The 19,528-nt window shown below is 47.6% G+C and overlaps 1 protein-coding gene across 1 annotated transcript in view; it reads right to left on the minus strand.

The window, feature by feature from the left end:
• The window catches only part of XYLT1 (xylosyltransferase 1), a 310,150-nt gene extending 305,966 nt beyond the window's left edge, over positions 1 to 4,184 (minus strand). Inside the window, exon 1 of the mRNA XM_007064382.4 lies at positions 3,730 to 4,184. Within this exon, the coding sequence (XP_007064444.2) occupies positions 3,730 to 3,972 (243 nt within the window). The 5' untranslated portion in view covers positions 3,973 to 4,184. The remainder of the gene's footprint in view (positions 1 to 3,729) is intronic.
• Positions 4,185 to 19,528: the final 15,344 nt, after the last annotated feature.

A 19,528-nucleotide genomic window follows, 5' to 3' on the forward strand; every position in this document is an offset into this window, starting at 1 on the left:
TTTCGTATCTGACATAAGCAAATGTAGAGCCCCCTAAATATAAAGACAGTCATGCGCATGTCACTGAGATGCACAATGTATCTGTGGAAAAGACAGTTGTAGGTCAGTATTTTGCGAATTTAGCCTACGAACTTCAAAGGGGTTGACAGAATATTAAGTAGAGCTCTTTAGCTTTCATACTTAGTTTGATTTCTACCAGAAATCTGCAAAAAATCCAATTTGTGCTCCATCAAATGGATGCTTAGTGGGTGTGTGTAGTCCGATGAAGTAAGTGTAAAGATGGTCACCACTCTGAGGGGTGCAGTTTAAGCAAAGCCACAAGTGTTGTGAAATCATCCTTAAGAAGTGTTGCCAAATCATCTGTCCACACACAGCATCTGTAAATTGTTTATATACAACAACATTATTGTTTGGTTCAGAACACATTTAAGATACTGTGGCATAGCTTAGTGTGACACCCACTGGTTACTTAGGGTTTGTCTATGCTACACCAGCACAGCGGCATCTGTGTCACTGTAATGTGGACAGCTCCTACATCAACAGAAGGGGTTTTTCCATTGATGCAGTTAATCCACCTCTCCAAGAGGTGGTAAGTAGGTCGACAGAAGAATTTTTCTATCAACCTAGCTGCATCTACACTCGGGGTTAAATTGACCTAACTACGGTGCTCAAGATGCAAAATTTTTCACAGCCCTGCAATGTACTTAGATCGATCTAGTTTTTAAGAGTAGACCAGGCTGTAGCAAGTGTAAGGACAATAAGTTCATAAAACGTGTTTACACAGCATGTTATCTAAAACTGATTCAAAAGGAGCCAGATGACTCAGTATTTACGTCCTTAGTGAAAGCAAACGTATAAAGGAATGACTGCTAATCGCCAGCATAAAAATATTATTCTAAATACGCATATCCACAAATGATGTAAGAAGCACTGAAATATCTGTTTTAATACTGTGAGCATCACACAGCCAATATTTCAGGACTTCAGCATTTTGAGTGACAGCACATTATCTTCTTCACTTTTAGCAGCAAAAGCTGTATGGGCAGCTCATAATGCTGTATTTTCAAGAAAACCTTGTGAGCTTTTCCGTAGGCTTCACAGCCTTATTCTTTCATGTTCCAATACATGATGGTCTTATGGCCCCTTGCAGTTCAGAGCTCATAACAGACATTTTCTCCACAGGACCTCAGGAAGAGCTGCCCCATTCCTTTGGTTATACTAGGGGCAGAGGGATGCAAACTTGTTTCAGGTTGATTCCTGGGCCTGAAAGAAGTCAGAGCTGTGACTTTGCTTTAATAAATAAATCCTTATGTGACAACAACTAAATATAAGACTGGGGGGGATGGGAGAAACAGCTTGAGAAAAAATGAGGTCTGAAAAGAGTGACATCAATGGAAAAAGAGAGCAGAGGGCAGAATACTAGGAGAAAGATGGCAAAGTTTGACATGTAAAATTTCAGAACACAAGTCATTAAGTGAGAAGACTGTAAAAATAAAGCAAGAGAAAAGCTAATTTTAGTAAGCAGGAATTTTAGATTATTTTATTTGGAAGCTGAAAAAGCTCCACACACACACACACACACACTGGTACAGTGTATGCAATCTTCCAGAAGACCGTCCTTGAATTTTAGCAACAGAACATTAATCTATTCTTATTACAGGAGATGATTTCATAAAACATACTTGTGGTTGGGACAACCACAGTCATCTATGAAGACAAGGCATATCTAAGCCTAGACTCTTGCTTTCTCTCTTAGGATGTATACAGAGATAGAAATAAATATAGAGAGAATTGCATATCTGAAAAGGGACAACGCAAAATTTCCCTAAATCAGATTTACATAGAAGTCTATTAAAGCAAAGCTCATAAACAAAGGAAGCTTGTCTTGAACTACAGAACGCTAAATACCATTTAAACATAGTGAAATACATTTTGGGCTTCATATTAATTTCTTTGGAAATTAATACCATACCATTATAGCAAATACCATACTATACCATTACTTGCCTGTTTGCAATCCAGAAATATAGGTTTTTTAATTTCTAATTACTTTTGTGAAAATACAATGGTTCAGACTCAAGCAATTTAAATAAACATTTGAGAGTATGCAAAAAAGAAATAATTGACTTCTTAGTGGGCTAATAAATTATTGCATTAAATTTCACCACTGGTTGCCTGCTGTACCTGATACAGTTGTGCAATCAAGAATAGTGTCTGTGTGTTTTTCAGATGCAAAAAAGCAGCATAATAAAGGCCATAAGAATGTATCAGTGAGATAACTACACCAGACTGAAGTTTGGAAGATTCAGAAAATGATACATTTCAAAATATAATTAAGTCTCAGAGGAGGACTTCTAATAATAGAAGATCCCATTAAAGCATTTTCCTTTGTTGCTGTTTTATAACTAGGTCCCCTGCTGTTTGTTCACTTTCTTTTGGGAGAATTCTTGTGAGCCTGGTTCAGTCCCTAAGAGGAGAGAGACACTCAACAGCTACATCACTTTCTTCCATAGGATAGGAAAGCTGCACTCCAAGGTGAAGGGCTCTAGAGTGAAGAGCAAGAGCAGAGTCAAGATTTGAGGTGGAGAGAACCAAGCCTGTGGGGAGAAGGGGTGGGGGTTAACAATGTTACAGTCTCCATTCCTAGAGAGGAGTGACATGATGGGAAAGTGGAGTCTAGTAGGTCTGTATCTGCTGCTGCCAGCAGCCAAGGGAGTAGAAAACGCCACTGCAGCGCTGTCTGCTCCTTTGTCACTTTCACACCACAGCAAACGTGAGTGACAAGTCTATGAATACAACAAGCCATTCCCACAGCAGCGCCCAGCCGGCGCGCAAGAACCCTCATGAACATGAAACGATGCGCAATCAACAAGCACAGTCCCATTCCCACGACTGAAATCCTTCGAAAGCAGATTTGCAGGCATGCAGGGTGTAGATGGGGGGAGGGAAGGAATGATTAAAACAAATACGTCACTGTAATGATGTATAAATAATATGCACCCCCACGGACTGTTCTGAACAACCCCAGCACTGTCCAGCGCCAAGGAGGTTTTCTGTGCCTAGATCGTGCCATCTGAAGCAGGGCTACTTCCAAAGGTTGGGGGTGGGAGCCTTACTGGCCAGCGGAGAAATTACAACAAAATCGGTCCCATCCCGTTCTAACTTTGCAGGACTCCCCCTCCCCACCTCCCACCCCAATTGCCGAGGTTCAAGCGACGACTGCGACAGAGGAGCAGCCTCTTTTAAAGTTTTCAGAGCGGCTCCAGGCTGGATCTTCTCAGTCAGTTACCTGCCCGTGCCTTCTGACTGCCCTTACAGCGCATGCACGGATCACGAAAACCACCCTGCGCCCATCCGCAGAACTTCTTGCCTTTCTCTCCCGCCTGCACTTTAAAAGCCTCCAGCAGATTTTCTCTCTCACCCTCCCGCCTCTACTACCCCCGGTCCAAGGAGCCCTGGGGTTCTGGAAATTCATATCGCCCCCCTCCCTCCCCCAGCCCCCCCCCCCCCCCCGATAAGGCAGCTGGCCGCAGAGGCAAGAAGCTGCCCGAATGCCTCTTGCAGACTTGCAAGGGGCCAACCCGACCCTGCTCAGAAGAGTCGATTAATTACACCGCCGCCGAGCTGGCCAAGTCCAAAGGGGAGACCGGGGCGCGCTGCAGCCTTCGGGTCCCCCCCGTGCCAGGGCTGGCTGCGAACGGGGGGGGTGGGGGGGCCGGCAGCACCTACCAGCGCCTTGCTGTGGAATGCAGCAGGTCCTCTGCGGTGCTGATGCGCCCGGTGGTCGCTGCTCTCGCCACCGCCGCCCCGGTCCCGCTTCTCCCGGCCGCCGCCGGCCCGCTGCTCCTCGCCGGAGTCCAGGCTGCTGAAATTCCACACCACCAGGGTCTGCAGGAGCAGCACGGTGAGCGCCGCGATGAGCGCCGAGTGCGAGCGCCGGGCCAGCCTGCGAGCGCAGGGCGCCGCCACCATCTTCGCCGCGGCTGCCGAGCCCCTGAAAGCCGCCGCATCCGCCGCGGCGCGGAGTTTTCAGACGGGCAGAGCCAGACGTCAGCAGCGAGGGTGGCGGGGGGAGGGAGAAGGCGGACCGGTGGGGGGAGGTGGGCTGGGGCGGGCGAGGGAAGTGGGGAGGCCGGGCGATGTGGCAGCCCCTGGCCCGCAGCAGCCGAGGGGTCTGGGGCGGGGAGGGGGGCGGGGGCGGGGGAGCCGGAGGAGGAGCAGCCGGGGCTGTCGGCAGCCAAGCGCGGCTGGCACCGGGCTGCTCCATCCCGGGGGAATGCTCCGCGCCCCCCTCCGCCCCACCCTGCCGCGGGTCCGCCGGCAGCCGCAGAGCACCAGCCCCTCCGCCAGTAGGCAGCGCCGAGCCCGGCGGGGCGCGGAGCCGGGCAGCCCGCGCAGTGAGCCGTGACTGCCATCTGCCGAGGGAAGGCGGCTGCGGCTTCCCCGCCGGGGGGCTGCCGCGGGGCCGCGCGGGCAGGGCGGGGACGGGCCCTCAGGAGCCCGGCTGGGCGGGAGGTGGCGGGCAGCAGAGGCGGGCTCCGGCGAGGCGAGTGGGGCAGGTGCCTGTTTGTGCAGGGCGGGCGCTGCGGGGGGCAGCTGAAGGGCAGAGCCCGGGTCAGGGCCAGGGCCAGGGCCAGGATCAGCAGGGAGGGGGAAGGAGAAGGCAGCAGGGTTGAAGACTGCTACAGTGTTTGCAGCGCAGTCCCCACCCCTCCTTCGTGCAGGGTCTGAGGAACTACCCCCCGCTGCTACACATCAAGTCATGGGCAGGGGTTGGAGGCCTTCCGGCCCGCGCCCTGCTGCTCTCTCTGGATTCTTAACCCGTGGGGCAGTTTTAGTCTGACGCGGGGCCCCAAACGTCTTGCTAGAGGCCCTGCCAGTGGCTGGTTGGATATGGCTCAGGGCTAGTGCTGCTGGAATCAGGTATGTTAAAAATGCACCCCCTCATCCCCCCGTGTCAGTGCTTCAGGGATTATTTTAACCCTTGGCTAAGGTGCAGCATGGCCCATGCACACTGAATTAGCATGGCGTTAGGGCATGGCTGGATGCTTTTCTTTGCAATGCCTCTGCACTTTAGATAGCTCTCATTGAGCGCTGCCAGTTGGCCTGGGCACTGGCTTGACTGGACCCTTTTATTTTTATAGGGCTGCAGTTGAAACTAAACACAAAAAACCAGCCTTTTTAAAAATGGCATCTGCACCTGAGACTACAGATATGAAATATATGTAAAAGTGAAAGCGGTCTCATGAGAATTTAACGCTCCCCCCAAAATAGTCCCAACTCTGAGACTGAATTCCTATAATCAGATTTCCAGGGAAAATGAGCAGCTCCTCATCCACTCCTTACCTTATCCACCAGGTAAGCACAGCATAGTTTTTGGAAAGGTGTTAACTGTAGTTTAGAAAAATAGATTTCAAAATAGCCCCAGTTCTAGGCTTTAACCTGTAAGGTCCTGACACCTGCTAACTACTCTGATTTCCATACCTCTGATAACTTCTCTAAAGAAGTGATTCATTGCTCCAACCTTGCAAATACTTACCCAGATACATAACTTTTCAATGGGACTACACACCTGCATACGTGTATAAAGGGTTAGGTCTCAGGAGCAAATATGTTTTTAAACTTTTCTAGAACAAGCAGGGTTTTGGCTTCTTAAAAAAGCATTAGAAGGGAGATTAAAGAGTAAAAGCAGATCCAGCTTCTTGACTCTTAAAGGATTTGTTTCTGCAAACTGCTGAACCCCTTCAACTCCCTGCCTGTTGATGAGGCTCAGCACTTTGCATGATAGGGTCAAGGGGAGTAGAACCATCTTCCCAGCTTCTCATGAAGTGTCACTGTTTCCTTAGTGAATTCCTTTAATTCCTGCTTTTCCCCAGAGGGTTATCAGTCTTCTAATCTTAAACATACAATAGGATCTTCTGATGATGGTAGAAAAGAGTTTTGTTAATCTGCACAATGTTCCTATATTAATTCCAGTCCCAGCCTGTAGGAACTAAATTCACATTTCAAACCATAAACCAAATATATGAGGGCTTTTTCACATCTTGTAATGTCTTTTTTAAACAATAGTTGAATAGAGCCTGAGCAATCTTGCCACTTTTTTTTTTGATTTATTTATTTTCTTTTTTCCCTGACAAACCACAAATTATGGATCATGATCCAAAGGGTGATGTTTTGTGTTAATGGAATACAATGCATGGCTCAATGACACCAAGAACACTTACTTTCAAAAAGGTAGTGTGGAGGAGGTGTTAAGAGGGCAGAGTGGCGGGGTAGGAGAGGGGTAAGTAGGACAAAGATTTGTAAAATACATTGTTTCCCTCAAAGTTGTAAATAACTAGAAATATAATGCTTTTAAATCTTTGATTACTCTCCTTTAGATCCACAATCTCAGTATGGGAATGATTTGATATATCTAAAAGTACATAACATCTGGCTAAAGAAGTGGAGGAATACAGGTTCTAAGAATGAGTAATCTTATTTTTCACAGATCAACATAGTTTTGAGTCTCCTGTGTCTAACAATAGCCTGAAGAAAAAGAAACAAGAAATAATTCCGTACAAAAAGAGCTGATGGCCTTGCTCTGGTACTATAGAATAAACATAAAAAAGGGCCTGAATTTGAATTCACACTGGTGTTATACTACTGACTTCAGTGCAAGTAGTCCTCCTTTAACAAAGATCAGAGTCAGGCCCCAAAACGGGCACCGACTCTTTCAAATAGGATATTGTTCCAAGTGTGTTTGGCTTATTTTAAATGGCACTCAAGCTTACCAGCTATTCAGAATGCAGAGTTTGTACATAATATGTCATCTCCAGGTAAGATAGCTCTCAAGGTTTGCTCCATGCTTCTTTGTTTGAAGGCAAAATGTTATTGGACCACATTAGAATAGCTGGTGTGAATAGACATAGTTCCTAATAGAGCTACATCCGTTTACAGCAGCTGAGGATCAGGCCAATTGTCCCTAATCGGAAAAGCGTCCAGATTAAAGATATGTTTTAACAGATTTGACAATTATTAAACAAGCTCTAATATACAGTTATGTCAGTTGGTCACTAAATATTAAGGTCTAAATTTTCAAGAGTGACTAACGTTTTTGAGGGTCTCAATTTTTGGGTGCCCAACTTAACACGTCTTTAAAGTGGTTTGGTTTTCAGAGGGTACTTTCTGAACAGATTTCTTTAATGCATCTCTTGATGGGCACCCAAACACAGAGGCTCCCAAAATCACTAATCACTTCTGAAATGTTTATAGAGCTAAGAGCCAGATTCTGATCTCACGTACCCCTACGTAAAATGGGAATAATTCCATTGAAGTCATTATTGTCACACTGGTGTAAAATTGCTGTGAAAGAAGCAAGATTTAGATACTCTGTGTGCACAGATATTCAGTGTTCAAATGCAGTGTACATTTATGTAATTTGCTCTTTAAAAAATGCAAAATAATTAAAAATAGGATATTTAATATGTTCATGTACACATATATGTTTCAGAGGGATTATCTCCTGACTCTTCATTTAATAGCAACAGGATTTTTCTGTGCCTTCGCTGCTTGCCTCAAGATCTTCCTTGGAAGCTCCATATTACCAGTGAGATTTTTAACAGAAGCGCCTTTACTCTCAGTCTTATAAATCCCTTCAGATTAACTGTGGCTCAGCTGCTTCCCTGCCCCCCCAGAAGTCTCACATAGCCTCTTAAAGATATTTTCCTTTTTTTCTTCTTCTTCGTTTCAGCTCCCAAAGATGCTACTCATTTTAATTTTATTTTATCCAGTACCCTGCCACAGCTCTGCATGCAACTGCATAGAAGGAAATATCTTCTTGTTAATCTCTGGCTGACAAGCTCACCAGTGAAGGTCATGATACGCAATGATACAACCATGGAAAGCCAGAAAACATTTAGTAGTGTGTGATGCTGCTTCTGTATAAAAGGGACACTACAAAGTAATTATGCTCAAAATTTGATCCATGGTACCTTAAAATTGTTATACGTAATGGAGAATGTCCTCTAGATTTTAGGGGCTGATTTTCTAAGCATCGTGGGGAAACCATGTATATTTCATGACTATTTTGTGCATACAGTTGTTCTGACTCCATGAGCAAATCTGGTAATGATTCGCACTGGTCATTTTTGTGTATAGTTATAAGATTTGCATGTAGGCCCACAGTAATTTCATGCGTAACATAGGCCAGAGGTTCTCCATCTATGGATTGGGACCCCAAAGTAGGTTGCGACCCTGTTTTAATGGGGTTGCCAGGACTGGCGTTAGACTTGCCTGGGCCTGAGGCTGAAGCCAAAGTCTGAGCCCCACCGCCCAGGACTGAAGCCAAAGCCTGAGGGCTTCAGTCCTGGGTAACAGGGCCCAGACTTCAGCCCTGGACACTGGGGCTCAGGTTACAGCCCTCCCCACCTCTCCTGCCCAGAGCTGAAGCCCTCAAGCTTCAGCTTTGCGTCCCATTCCTCAGCATGGCAGGGCTTGGGACCCCCTGCTTGGGATCATGTAGTAATTTTTGTTGTCAGGAGGGGGTAATAGTGCAATGAAGTTTGAGAAACCCTGACATGTGCCATAGATATCAATGGGTCTAAACACACAGTGTGGGGCAGGAATCAGCGTTCACATCGCACTCCCTGTCAGTACCCGGCCAAGGCCGGGGAAGCTAATGATCCAATCAGCGGATCAAATTCGGTGATGAATCCTGATCACGTGCCACCGAAGGCACGTTGTGCATATGCAAGAACACATAGTGAAGAGCCATGCATAGAGGGGATCATCAGCATGTGTATCTCTTCCCTCCTATGAGGAAGGAGGCAGAGGAGGTGGAGTCCAGCTGCATCTCTGACAACATCCTCCCCTTCCTCTGCATCCATGGAAGGCTCTCTGCAAGTCCAGGGAGCAAGAAGGCAGTAGGCATAGATAGACCAACGATGAGATACATATCATCCCTCCTAATAGCTCCAGGAAGCACAGGGAAGATGTACAATCTCCTACCATAGTAGGTGTGACGCTGCGCCCCATATTCTTCAGTGTGATATTATTATGGTGTGATTATGGCATAATTCTGATGTATTTTATGGAAGATAAGTCATGTGAGATATGACTGGAAAGGTATTTACTGAAAATGATTATCCTATTTGTATACATGTATCTGAAGTTAGGAATATAGACTATATATCTGTATTACAAATGTGTTTACACCTGGGGAATGCCCACTAGGCAAAAGATGCTCGGTCTAGATGGCTGGCTGGGAAGGGCCCATTCAAGTTAATGAACCATTCGGGGAAACAATAGGCCTTAGAAGAAGTTTATCTCCCACCTCAAGTCTTCTTGAGGATGCTACAAATGGCCTATGAGCAATGGCTACTGTGGCACTACAGGGACATGTAACAAGGTCACTTGGTACTGGACTCCATCTTGGAATACCAATGCTTTTCCATTGACTGGCGTGGGAACCAAGTTTTGAGACAAAGGGTTCCCACCCTACGCAAAAGCTGTTTAAGCCAGGGGAGCAACATCATCGTGGTTCTTCACTGACTCCGCGCCCCAAAGAGACTCTTGGAAACACCTGAGGAACACGGACTGAACTGTGGGGGAAGTGCTGGACCCAGGCTAAAGAGATTTTTAGCCTGTGAAAGGAACATTTGGGGTTTTTAAGCTGTAAGCAAGTGCAGGTGGCCCCTTAATCACTGCAGCCTGCTTGAATCATCATTAAGGGGGAGAATTTGCTACTCATATCCCATTTCTTTAGTATATTAATCTTAGTTAGCATGTTTTGTTTGTTTGCTAGGTGATCTGTTTGCTATCTCTTATAATCACTTAAAATCTATCTTATGTAGTTAAACTTATTTTTGCTGTGTCTAAAACCAGTGTGTAGGACTCATAACTTGGGGCAAAAAGCTGTTTCATAGGGAGGAGGTGAATTTCATGAGCGTACACTATGCATATCTTTATGCAGCGCAAGATGGTCTAATTTTGGGTTTACACTCCAGAGGGGGATGTGCACTTGAGTAGCTGGGCAGTTCTTCAGTTGTAGCCTCCCCATCTCAGCATCTGTATGTACTGCAGCTGGGTGTGTCCCTACTTGTATGTGTGCTAGAGCCTGGGAGAGGGCTTAGCAGGCTGGTCACAGCAGTACAGTGGAAAGGAAGCCCAGGTGGGCTCAGTGGTACCCCACTTCCAGGTGGCACCCCAGGAGGAACCCATCATAGTAGGAATACCTCACTTAACAGGGATTTCTGGGGGAGTCCAGCATAGTACGGCTCCACTGGATCAACTCTACTATGAAGTAAGGCCAGAGCTTTCTCAGAAGCCCAGAACCTCAGCACCAAAGTCTTTGGCCTTCTGCAGATCCATATTGATCTATGTGTATTTCATGCCCTGTGCAATGTAGTTAGTTTGACCTAACCACCACTGTAGACACAATTAGGTCAATGGAAGAATTCTTCCATCCACCTAGCAACCACCTTTTAGAGAGGTGAATTAACTACATTGGCAGAAAGACCCCTTCTGTCAATGTGGGAAGTGTCTATATTACAGCACTACAGTGGCACAGCTGTAATGTAGACATACCCTAGTCAGGTACTAATTTTAAAAACCCATCACCCTGTCACCAGTGACTGAACCACTAACAGCTGCTAATATTTTTGTTCTGTTGCTATAGAGACAGCCAACTAGCAATCTGAGGGAGTAAAATTTAGCTAACTAAAATTCTTCTGATACATTAATGATACTGATAAACTAGGAAGTAAACTTGGCAGGGATGTGTTCCTTGAGAAACAAGAGGAAGGATATATTAGCTACCACTACAAGAAAAAGGACAAGAATTGGTTTTGAAAATCTCAGAGAGGAACAAACTAAATTTCAAAATCATGCTATGAAAGGCATAATAGATTCTCCTTTTCAAGTCTACTTTGTTCTTCAGCATACATCTTAGCTATGACAGTTTTGGAATGAGCTTTGGAGCATCACAGAAAAGTTTAATGTGGCTACACTTCTGATGTCTGGGAGAAGCGTGTCATCCTCACTGAAGATTTCTGATGTTGCTCATGTTCACATGAAACTATTCACATCTGGTGCAGAATACACAAGGTATTATTAGGTTTGCCAAATGATTGAAAGTTATGCATTGCCAAAAAAAGTGGGTTTCTACAGCAAGATAACAGCTAACTCGAGTTAGCTTTCTTGCTGTAAACACACTTCTTGGGAGCAGTCCAGACATAGCCTAAAACTGAATCCGGTATTCAGTTTCTGTCGTAGGAAATATGGAAAATTTAGAACAGGAGAAATAAATAATATCCTTTGCTTTGAAGAGCTTATTTCCCATCTGGTGAACAAGCACTAGAGGACTTGCTGAACTCTAACTCAGAATGACTCATGGATGGTTTTGACGTTCATTTCATAGTTAGTAAAAGACCAAAATTATTTCAGAGTAAAGAATTGCATGTATCATAGGAACAATCTCCCCCCCATCGGATCAGATGATTTAGACTTCAGATACATTATGGCAAGTTCTGTATAAGGAGTTATATCTGAACCTGGATTAATCTATGGCACTTAGCAAGTTTGTATACCCATGTGGCTACATGAAAACTTGCACATCTTAGTACTATTATTAACAAAGGAATGGATAGGACTTGAAAGAGACCAATTTCCCTTGAGAAATTCTGTTTTAACTGGTGAGCTACTATTTGGGACTGATTGCTGTTTGGCGGGATAAAGCACTAATCTTCCCTTTACGTCTTTCCATTGCCTGGTGAATCAAGATGATTTTCTATATGTTATGGTTAAGGCCCTGGACTGGGACTCAGAAAAAATGGTTACTCGCCTTCTCGTAACTGTTGTTCTTCGAGATGTGTTGTTCATGTCCATTCCAACCAGCTGTACACGCACCATGTGCACGACAGCCGGAAGATTTTTCCCCTAGCAGTATTCCTAGAGTCACGCCTTCATGGTGCCCAATATAGGGCCCTGTCGACCCGACCCCCCTCAGTTCCTTCTTGCCAGCTACTCCAACACCGGGGTAGGAGGGTGGGTATTGGAATGGACATGAACAACTCATCTCGAAGGACAACAGTTACGAGAAGTTGAGTAACCATTTTTTTCTTTGAATGCTAGTTCATGTTAATTCCAATCAGGTGACTCCCAAGCCCAAGTTCAGGAGGCAGGGTCGGAATTGTCTATTGATTGGAGCACTGCTCTACCAAAGGCCACGTCGTCTCTGGTCTGCTGGGCAATCATGTAGTGCATGGTGAAAGTGTGTATGGAGGACCAGGTCACCGCTCTGCATATTTCCTGGGTGGGAACCTGCACCAGGAATGCTGTTGAAGAGGCCTGAGCCCTGGTGGAGCGTGCAATGATCAGAGGAACGGGCACCCTGCCAGGTTGCAGCACTCATGGATGCAGGACGTGATCCATGAAGAAATCCATTAAGAGACAAGACAGGCAGACCTTTCATTCTGCCGCCACTGCCATGAATAACTGGACAGACTTTCAGAAAGGCTTTGTTCTCTCAATGTAGAAGGCTAGGGCTCTGCGGACATCCAGTGAGTGAAGCCTCTGCTCCCTGCCATTCGTATGCGGCTTAGGATAGAATATTGTGAGGAAGATGTCCTGGTTAATGTGAAATTGGGAGACAACCTTCAGGAGGAAAGCCGGATGAGGTCTGAGCTGCTCCTTGTCCTAATAGAACATGGTGTAAGGAGGCTCTGATGTTAAGGCCTTAAGCTCAGACACCCTCCTGGATGAGGTTATCACTAGCAGAAGCGCCACCTTGTGTGAGAGATAGAGCAGAGAGCACGTCGCCAGTGGTTCAAAGAGTTGGACCCATCGGTTTGGGAAGGACCAGGTTGAGCTCCCAACCTGGGATGGGTTGCTTGACCTGGGGATATTGTTGACACCGTTCAGAAAACGACTGACGAGAGGGTTGACGAAGACCGACTGGCTTTCTGTACCTGGATGGAAGGCTGAAATGGTGGCCAGGTGAACCCTTATTGATGACGTGGACAGACCTTGCTACTTGAGATGGAAGAGGTAGTCCAATATAAGGGGGATAGTGGCAAGCGGCGGAGATGAATGATACTGCGTTGCCCAGATTGAAAATCGCTTCCACTTGGCAAGGTAGGTTGCCCTGGTGGAGGGTTTCCTGTTGCCAAGGAGGACTTGTTTAACCTGGTCTGAGCAAGCAAGCTCCGTTGGGTTCAGCTATGGAGCTTTCACGCTGTGAAGTGCAACAACTCGAGGTTCAGGTGCTGAAGGCATCCGTGGTCCTGAGTTATTAAGTCCAGGAAAAGCAGCAAGGTGACTGGGGCTTCCACGGATGTTTCCAGGAGCAATGTGTACCAGTGTTGGTGGGGCCAGGCTGGAGCTACCAGTATCATCAAAGCTTGTTCCCTCCTTATTTTGAGTAGTACCTTGTGAATGGGTGGGAACACGTAAAGGAGATGATCTCCCCACGGGAAGAGGAACACGTCCACTAAGGAGCCCGGACTGTGGTTGCGGAAGGAGCAAAACTGCTGGCACTTCCTGTTGCGTCATGTGACGAACAGGTCTGTCTGGGGAAACCCCACTGGAAGATGAATTTCATGACATCCGGGCATAGGGACCTCTCGTGGCCATGGAATGACCTGCTGTGGTAGTCCGCCAACTCGTTCTGCACTCCAGGGAGGTATGATGCTTGCAGGTGAATCGAATGCTCTACACAGAAGTCCCACAGCATGAAGGCTTCCTGGCACAGAGGAGAGGAGCGTGCACCCCCGTTTATTGATATAAAACATCGCCGTGGTGTTGTCTATCATAACTACACAACTCCCTGTTAGGTGGGCTCAGAAAGTCTGAGATGCACAACTCCCTGTTAGGTGGGCTCAGAAAGTCTGAGATGCCAGGTGCACCGCTCTCAGCTCTCTGACATTGATGTGGAGAGCCAGATCCGCCTGAGACCTGAGGTCCTGAGGACTACTAAATGCGCTCCCCAGCCCAAGTCTGATGCATCCATCACCAACAAGAGAGTTAGCTGGGGACTGGCAAAGGGGATCCCGGCATACACCACCTGTGGGTCGAGCCACCACAGAAGGGAGTAGAGGACTGGGTGAGGCAGAGTCACTACCCTGTCCAAACTGTCTCGAACCGGCCAATACATCAAGGCTAGCCATGACTGGAGCGGCCGAAGCCTGAACCTGGCACCACATAGGCCATCTGTCAGAGGAGTCTTAGGCTGTGGTGGTGGGAAGCTGCCTGAGACTCGGAATAATGTCACCCATGACCCAGAACCTTGTTTCTGGCAGGTACGCACCCGCCTGGGTCGAGTCCAGAACCATCCCTATGAACTCTATCCACTGAAGGGGGGATAGAGTCAACTTTCCCCGGTTTAGGAGAAGGTCCAGCTCGTCTAACGTCACTATGATGAATTTGACTGGAATTCTAGGGGAATGTGCCTCCTCAAGAGGCCTGGAGCATCCCTTGATCAGCCAGTTGTCGAGGTACAGGAACACCTGTACCTGGCGCCTGCGCAGAAACGCAGCCATGACTGCCATGCATTTGGTGACTACACAGGGCGCCGTTAACAGGCCGAATGGGAGAACTGTGAAATGGAAGTGGTTGTTGTTCACCACAAACCTGAGGTATTTTCTGTGGGATGGAGTGATTGCTATATGAAAATACGCATCCTTCAAGTCAAGGGCAGCATACCAGTCCCCTGGATCCAAGGAATGGATGATGAAGGCCAATGAGACAATGCAGAACTTGAGTTTCTTCATGAACTTATTGAGTTCTTGCAGGTCTTGAATGGGCCTTAACCCGCCTTTGGCTTTCAGTATTAGGAAATACCGGGAACAAAAACCCCTGTCCCTGTGCTCTTGAAAAACCACTTCCACTGCCCCTAGCGAGAGAAGCAAGTGCACCTCTTGGATAAGGAGTTGCTTGTGAGAAGGGTCCCTGAAGACGGACGGAGGAGGGGGGTGGAAGGGCAGGAGGGCCGAGGATTGGAGTGAATATCCCCTTTCTACCGTGCGGAGCACCCAACAATCCAATGTAATACGGGCCCACACAGGGTAGAAAGGGGCTAGACAGGACGAAAAGGTAAGTGGGGAGGATCCTGTCTCTGCACTGGTGTGTCGCCTCCGGCCTAAAGAGGGCTTAGACTGACCAGAGCCCTGACCAGAGGAGAGATGAGGTCTCTTTCTTGAGTTCCTGTTCCTCCTACGCGACCCTTCCTGTCTCCCCTGAGGCTGATAATTCCTTCGGGGTGGGGGAGGCCTGAAGTGCCTCCTCTGGGTCGCAGGCATGTGTAGGACCAAGGACTTCAGGGTGGCCCGAGAGTCCTTGAGGCTGTGCAGATGGGAATCAGTCTTTTCGGAAAACAGAGACTGACCCTCAAAGGGGAAATCCTGAATTGTCTGCTGCACCTCGTATGGTAGGCCCGAGACCTGCAGCCAGAAACTCCTTCTCATAGCCACCCCTGAAGCAATAGTGCGAGAAGCCGCATCCACTGAGTCCAAGGCTGCCTGCAGGGAAGCACAGGAAATGAATTTGCCTTCCTCTACAAGCGCAGAAAACTCAGCACGAGAGTCTGTAGGCAGGAGCTCTGTGAACTTTTCCATTGTGCCACAGGTATTTTAGTTGTATCTGCTAACCACCACCTGGTGGTTAGCGACATGAAGCTGAAACCCCACCCCTGTAGAGTATATTTTCCTCCTAAAGAGATCCAGTTTTTTGGCCTCGCGGTTCTTGGGAGAGGGCCCCAGTAGCCCTGGCACTCTCGCTGGTTAGCTGCATCCACTACCAGGGAGTCTGGCGGGGGGGGTGAGTATACAAATACGCGTATCCTTGAGAGGGAACAAAGTATCTCCACTTGTACCTTTTCGTGGTCGGAGACGAAGACGGGGTCTGCCACGGAGTCTTCGTGGCATCACTGATAGTTTTAATGAGCAGCAGTGCAATACAGGATGGCCTGGAGGGGAGAGGATGTCAACCATCGGATCAGCCTCCTCCACCACCTCCTCAGTTTTGATATTAAGGTTCTGGACCACCTGTCTCAGCAGCTGCTGAAGGACCCTAGTGTCCTCTAAGGCTGGAGCAGTTGAGGAACCCACCACCGCCTCATCCGGCGACGAGGAAGATGAGATGGTGGTTCGTACTGGGGCCTGTTCCCTGCCCTCAACCCCCTGGTATCTCGTGAGGCAAGGAGCAGCTGCACCGGGATCGGTGCTGTGGCCAGAGACTGGTTGGTGCCATGGCCAGAGCCACGGTCAGCAACGTGGCCAGAGACATGGCCAGCGTTGGGACCGGTGCCTCCGACGAAGTCACTGTAAGCACCGCAATCTGTGTTGGAATTGATGCCAAGGGCAGCGTGGCAACCAGAGCCCCCCTTGTCAGTGGCATGATCGGTGCCGTGGTCATCGAAGGTGCCGTCGGAGCGGAGACCATTGATGTCGGCGGATGGGTCCGATGCAAAGGGCATATGTGGCTGCCCAAAGTCAACAGAATCTCCACCAAATGGGTGCCCGATGGGGGCTTCTTGGCCAGCTGGTCTTTAGACCTCGTCAGAGAGCGCCCTCTGTCAGCCTTTTTCCTTTTGTGGGGCAGCGGGGCACGTGACTGGTACCTCACCAATGTCTGGGACCTGTGAGCAACTGTAGCAGTGCCAAGAGTCTCTAGCAGAGTCCTTCCTTGGCACCAGCTCGCGCATGGACGGTGCTGGAGTGCTGCATACCAAGGATGCGGCACCTGAAGCCAGATCTGCTGCACTCGGCTCTGACTGAGGCCGAAGTGCTGCCTCCATAAGCAACACTCAGAGGTGCGGCTCCCTGTCTTTGAGGCCTGGGGCGAAAACCTCTACAGATTTTGCACCTGTCTCTAAGATGCCCCTCGCCGAGACGCTTCAAGCACAAAGCGTGCGGGTTACTTTTCAGTATAAACCCACCACCGTCTGAGCACGGTTTAAAACCCGGAGACCGAGGCATAACCCAGTGCTGGGGAAAAACAATGGGCAGGGGGGATCCGCCCCGAAAGAAAAAACTACTACACTAACACGAATTATATACACACAAAGGCTGCTAACACACGCTTACCGAAACAAGAGCAACAGGGAGTTCCAGCTAGTCTTCACAGGCAGTAAGAAGGAACTGAGGGGGGATCGGGTCAGCAGGGCCCAATATTTGGTGCCATGAAGGCATGACTCCTAGGGGTGCACAGGCCATCCCTACGGATACTGCTAGGGGAAAAATCTTCCTCCTGTTGTGCATGCGGCATGCGCACACCTGGTTGGAATTGACATGAATAAGCACTTGAAGATGATGATCTGGGTTCAGTTCCTAGCTCTGCTACAGACTTCTTGTGGTGGTCTTGGGCAAATCTGTCTAGTGCCTCAGTTCCCCATATGTAAAATGGGTATAATAGTACTTCTTTTGTCTGCTTTATCTATATAAGACTGTAAACTCTGGTTGATAAACTGTCTTGTACTATTTTCATGTACAGCACCTAGCACCAGAGGACCCAGGTTTCTAACCGTTATTGTAATGCAAAATAAAAATAATGGGGTCTAAATTAGCTGTTATCACTCAAAAAAAGAGATCTTGATGTCATTGTGGATAATTCTCTGAAAACTTCCACTCAATGTGCAGCAGCAGTCAAAAAGGCTAAAAGAATGTTGGGAATCATTAGGAAAGGCATAGATAGTAAGGCAGAAAATATTATGTTGCCTCTATAAATTCATGGTACGCTCATGTCTTGAATACTGCATGCAGATCTGGCCACCTCATCTGAAAAAGATATATTGGAAAAGGTACAGACAAGACAACAAAAATGATTAGGGGTATGGAACAGGAGAGATTAATAAGACTGGCACTCTTCAGTTTGGAAAGAGATGACTAAGGAGGGATATAATGGAGGTCTATAAAATCAAGACTGATGTGGAGAAAGTAAACAAGGAAGTGTTATTTACTCCTCATAACACAAGAACTAGGGGTCACCAAATGAAATTAATAGGCAGCAGGTTTAAAACAAATAAAATGAAGTATTTCTTCACATAACACACAGTCAACCTGTGGAACTATTTGCCAGAGGATGTTGTGAAGGTCAAGACTATAAGAGAGTTCCAAAAAAAAAATTAGATAAGTTCATGGAGGCTATTAGCCAGGATGGGCAGGGATGCAAAACCATGCTCTGAAGTGTCCCTAGCCTCCGTTTGCCAGAAGCTGGGAATGGGCAACAGGAATGGATCACTTGATAATTCCATTCACTCTCTCTGAAGCACCTGGCACTGGCCTCTGTCGGAAGACAGGATACTGGACTAGATGGGCCATTGGTCTGACCCAGTTTGGATGTTCTTATAACATCAGTGATGAATGTTAGTTCTTCAACACATCACTATTCTCTGCAAAAGAAAAGTTTTCCTGGCAAAAGAAAGTACATTAGATCAGTGGTTCTCAAACTTATATGATCAGGCCCCCCTTCTTTGTGTCTGTAGTTGTTTACAACCCTTCCCCCCACCCAGTCCATATACTGCCACCCACTTCTGAGGGCAGAGCAGAGAGCAGCGGCTGCTGGCTGGGCACCCAGCTCTGAAGGTAGGGCTGTGCTAGCAGCAGCACAGAAGTAAGGGAGGCAATGTGAAAAATGATATTAGTCAGTATCACTTTTCACAGTAGACTTAGCACCCCATTGCCACCCTTACTTCTGCACTGCTGCCATCCCACCGCCTCCAACTGTGGGATTTGGGTGGGTGGGAGCAGGGGCGGCTCTACCAATTTTGCCGCCCCAAGCAGTCGCCGGCAAATTGCCGCCGCCACAATAGTAGCGGAGCTGCCACCAAATTGCCACCATGCCCGGAAGAGCAGCAGAGCTGCCGCCAAATTGCCACCGCAGGACATGGACTGCTGCCCCATTCTGAATGCCACCCCAAGCACCTGCTTGGAAAGCTGGTGCCTGGAGCCGGCCCTGGGTGGGTAGGGGAGATCCTGAGCCCATGCTGCGTCCCAGCAAGGGATTGGGGTGAGGAAGAAGGAGGGCCCAGGTGGTGTGGCTCCAGCTGTCCCCTTTATCCCTGCCTGCCTTCTGCATGAGCCCCAGCCAGCCAGGGCTGACAGCCAAAGCTCTTCTAAAAAAAAAAAAAAAAAAAAAAAGACCAAAAAACCCAGCTCATGCCTCCCTTGGGAAGCCCATCCCATAGTATGAGAACCACTGCATTAAAGTGTCCTATACCTTTGTTTCTCCTAAATCTGTTCCAAAAATCTCTGGCATCATCCTTACAGGATCAGAGCTAAAAGGGCTCCCAAACAACTAATCATTTAAACCAGTGCTTCTCAAACTATCTGATGTGGCGGACCGGCAATTTTTTTTTTCCCCAATGTGCCAGGGACTGGTACCATATTTGTGCCATATTATTATCGTTTTCGCATAGGCACGTAGCGCATCAGATCAGAAAAACTAACATTCTTCACTGTATTAATTAGAATGGGAGTGTGGCATACATGCGGAGATGTTCCCATTTAAATACATTGAAGACTGACTGAAAGGCTGTGCGGATAGTATAAAGTGA

Source organism: Chelonia mydas, chromosome 10, assembly GCF_015237465.2.
Source record: "Chelonia mydas isolate rCheMyd1 chromosome 10, rCheMyd1.pri.v2, whole genome shotgun sequence".
Lineage (NCBI taxonomy): Eukaryota > Metazoa > Chordata > Testudines > Cheloniidae > Chelonia > Chelonia mydas.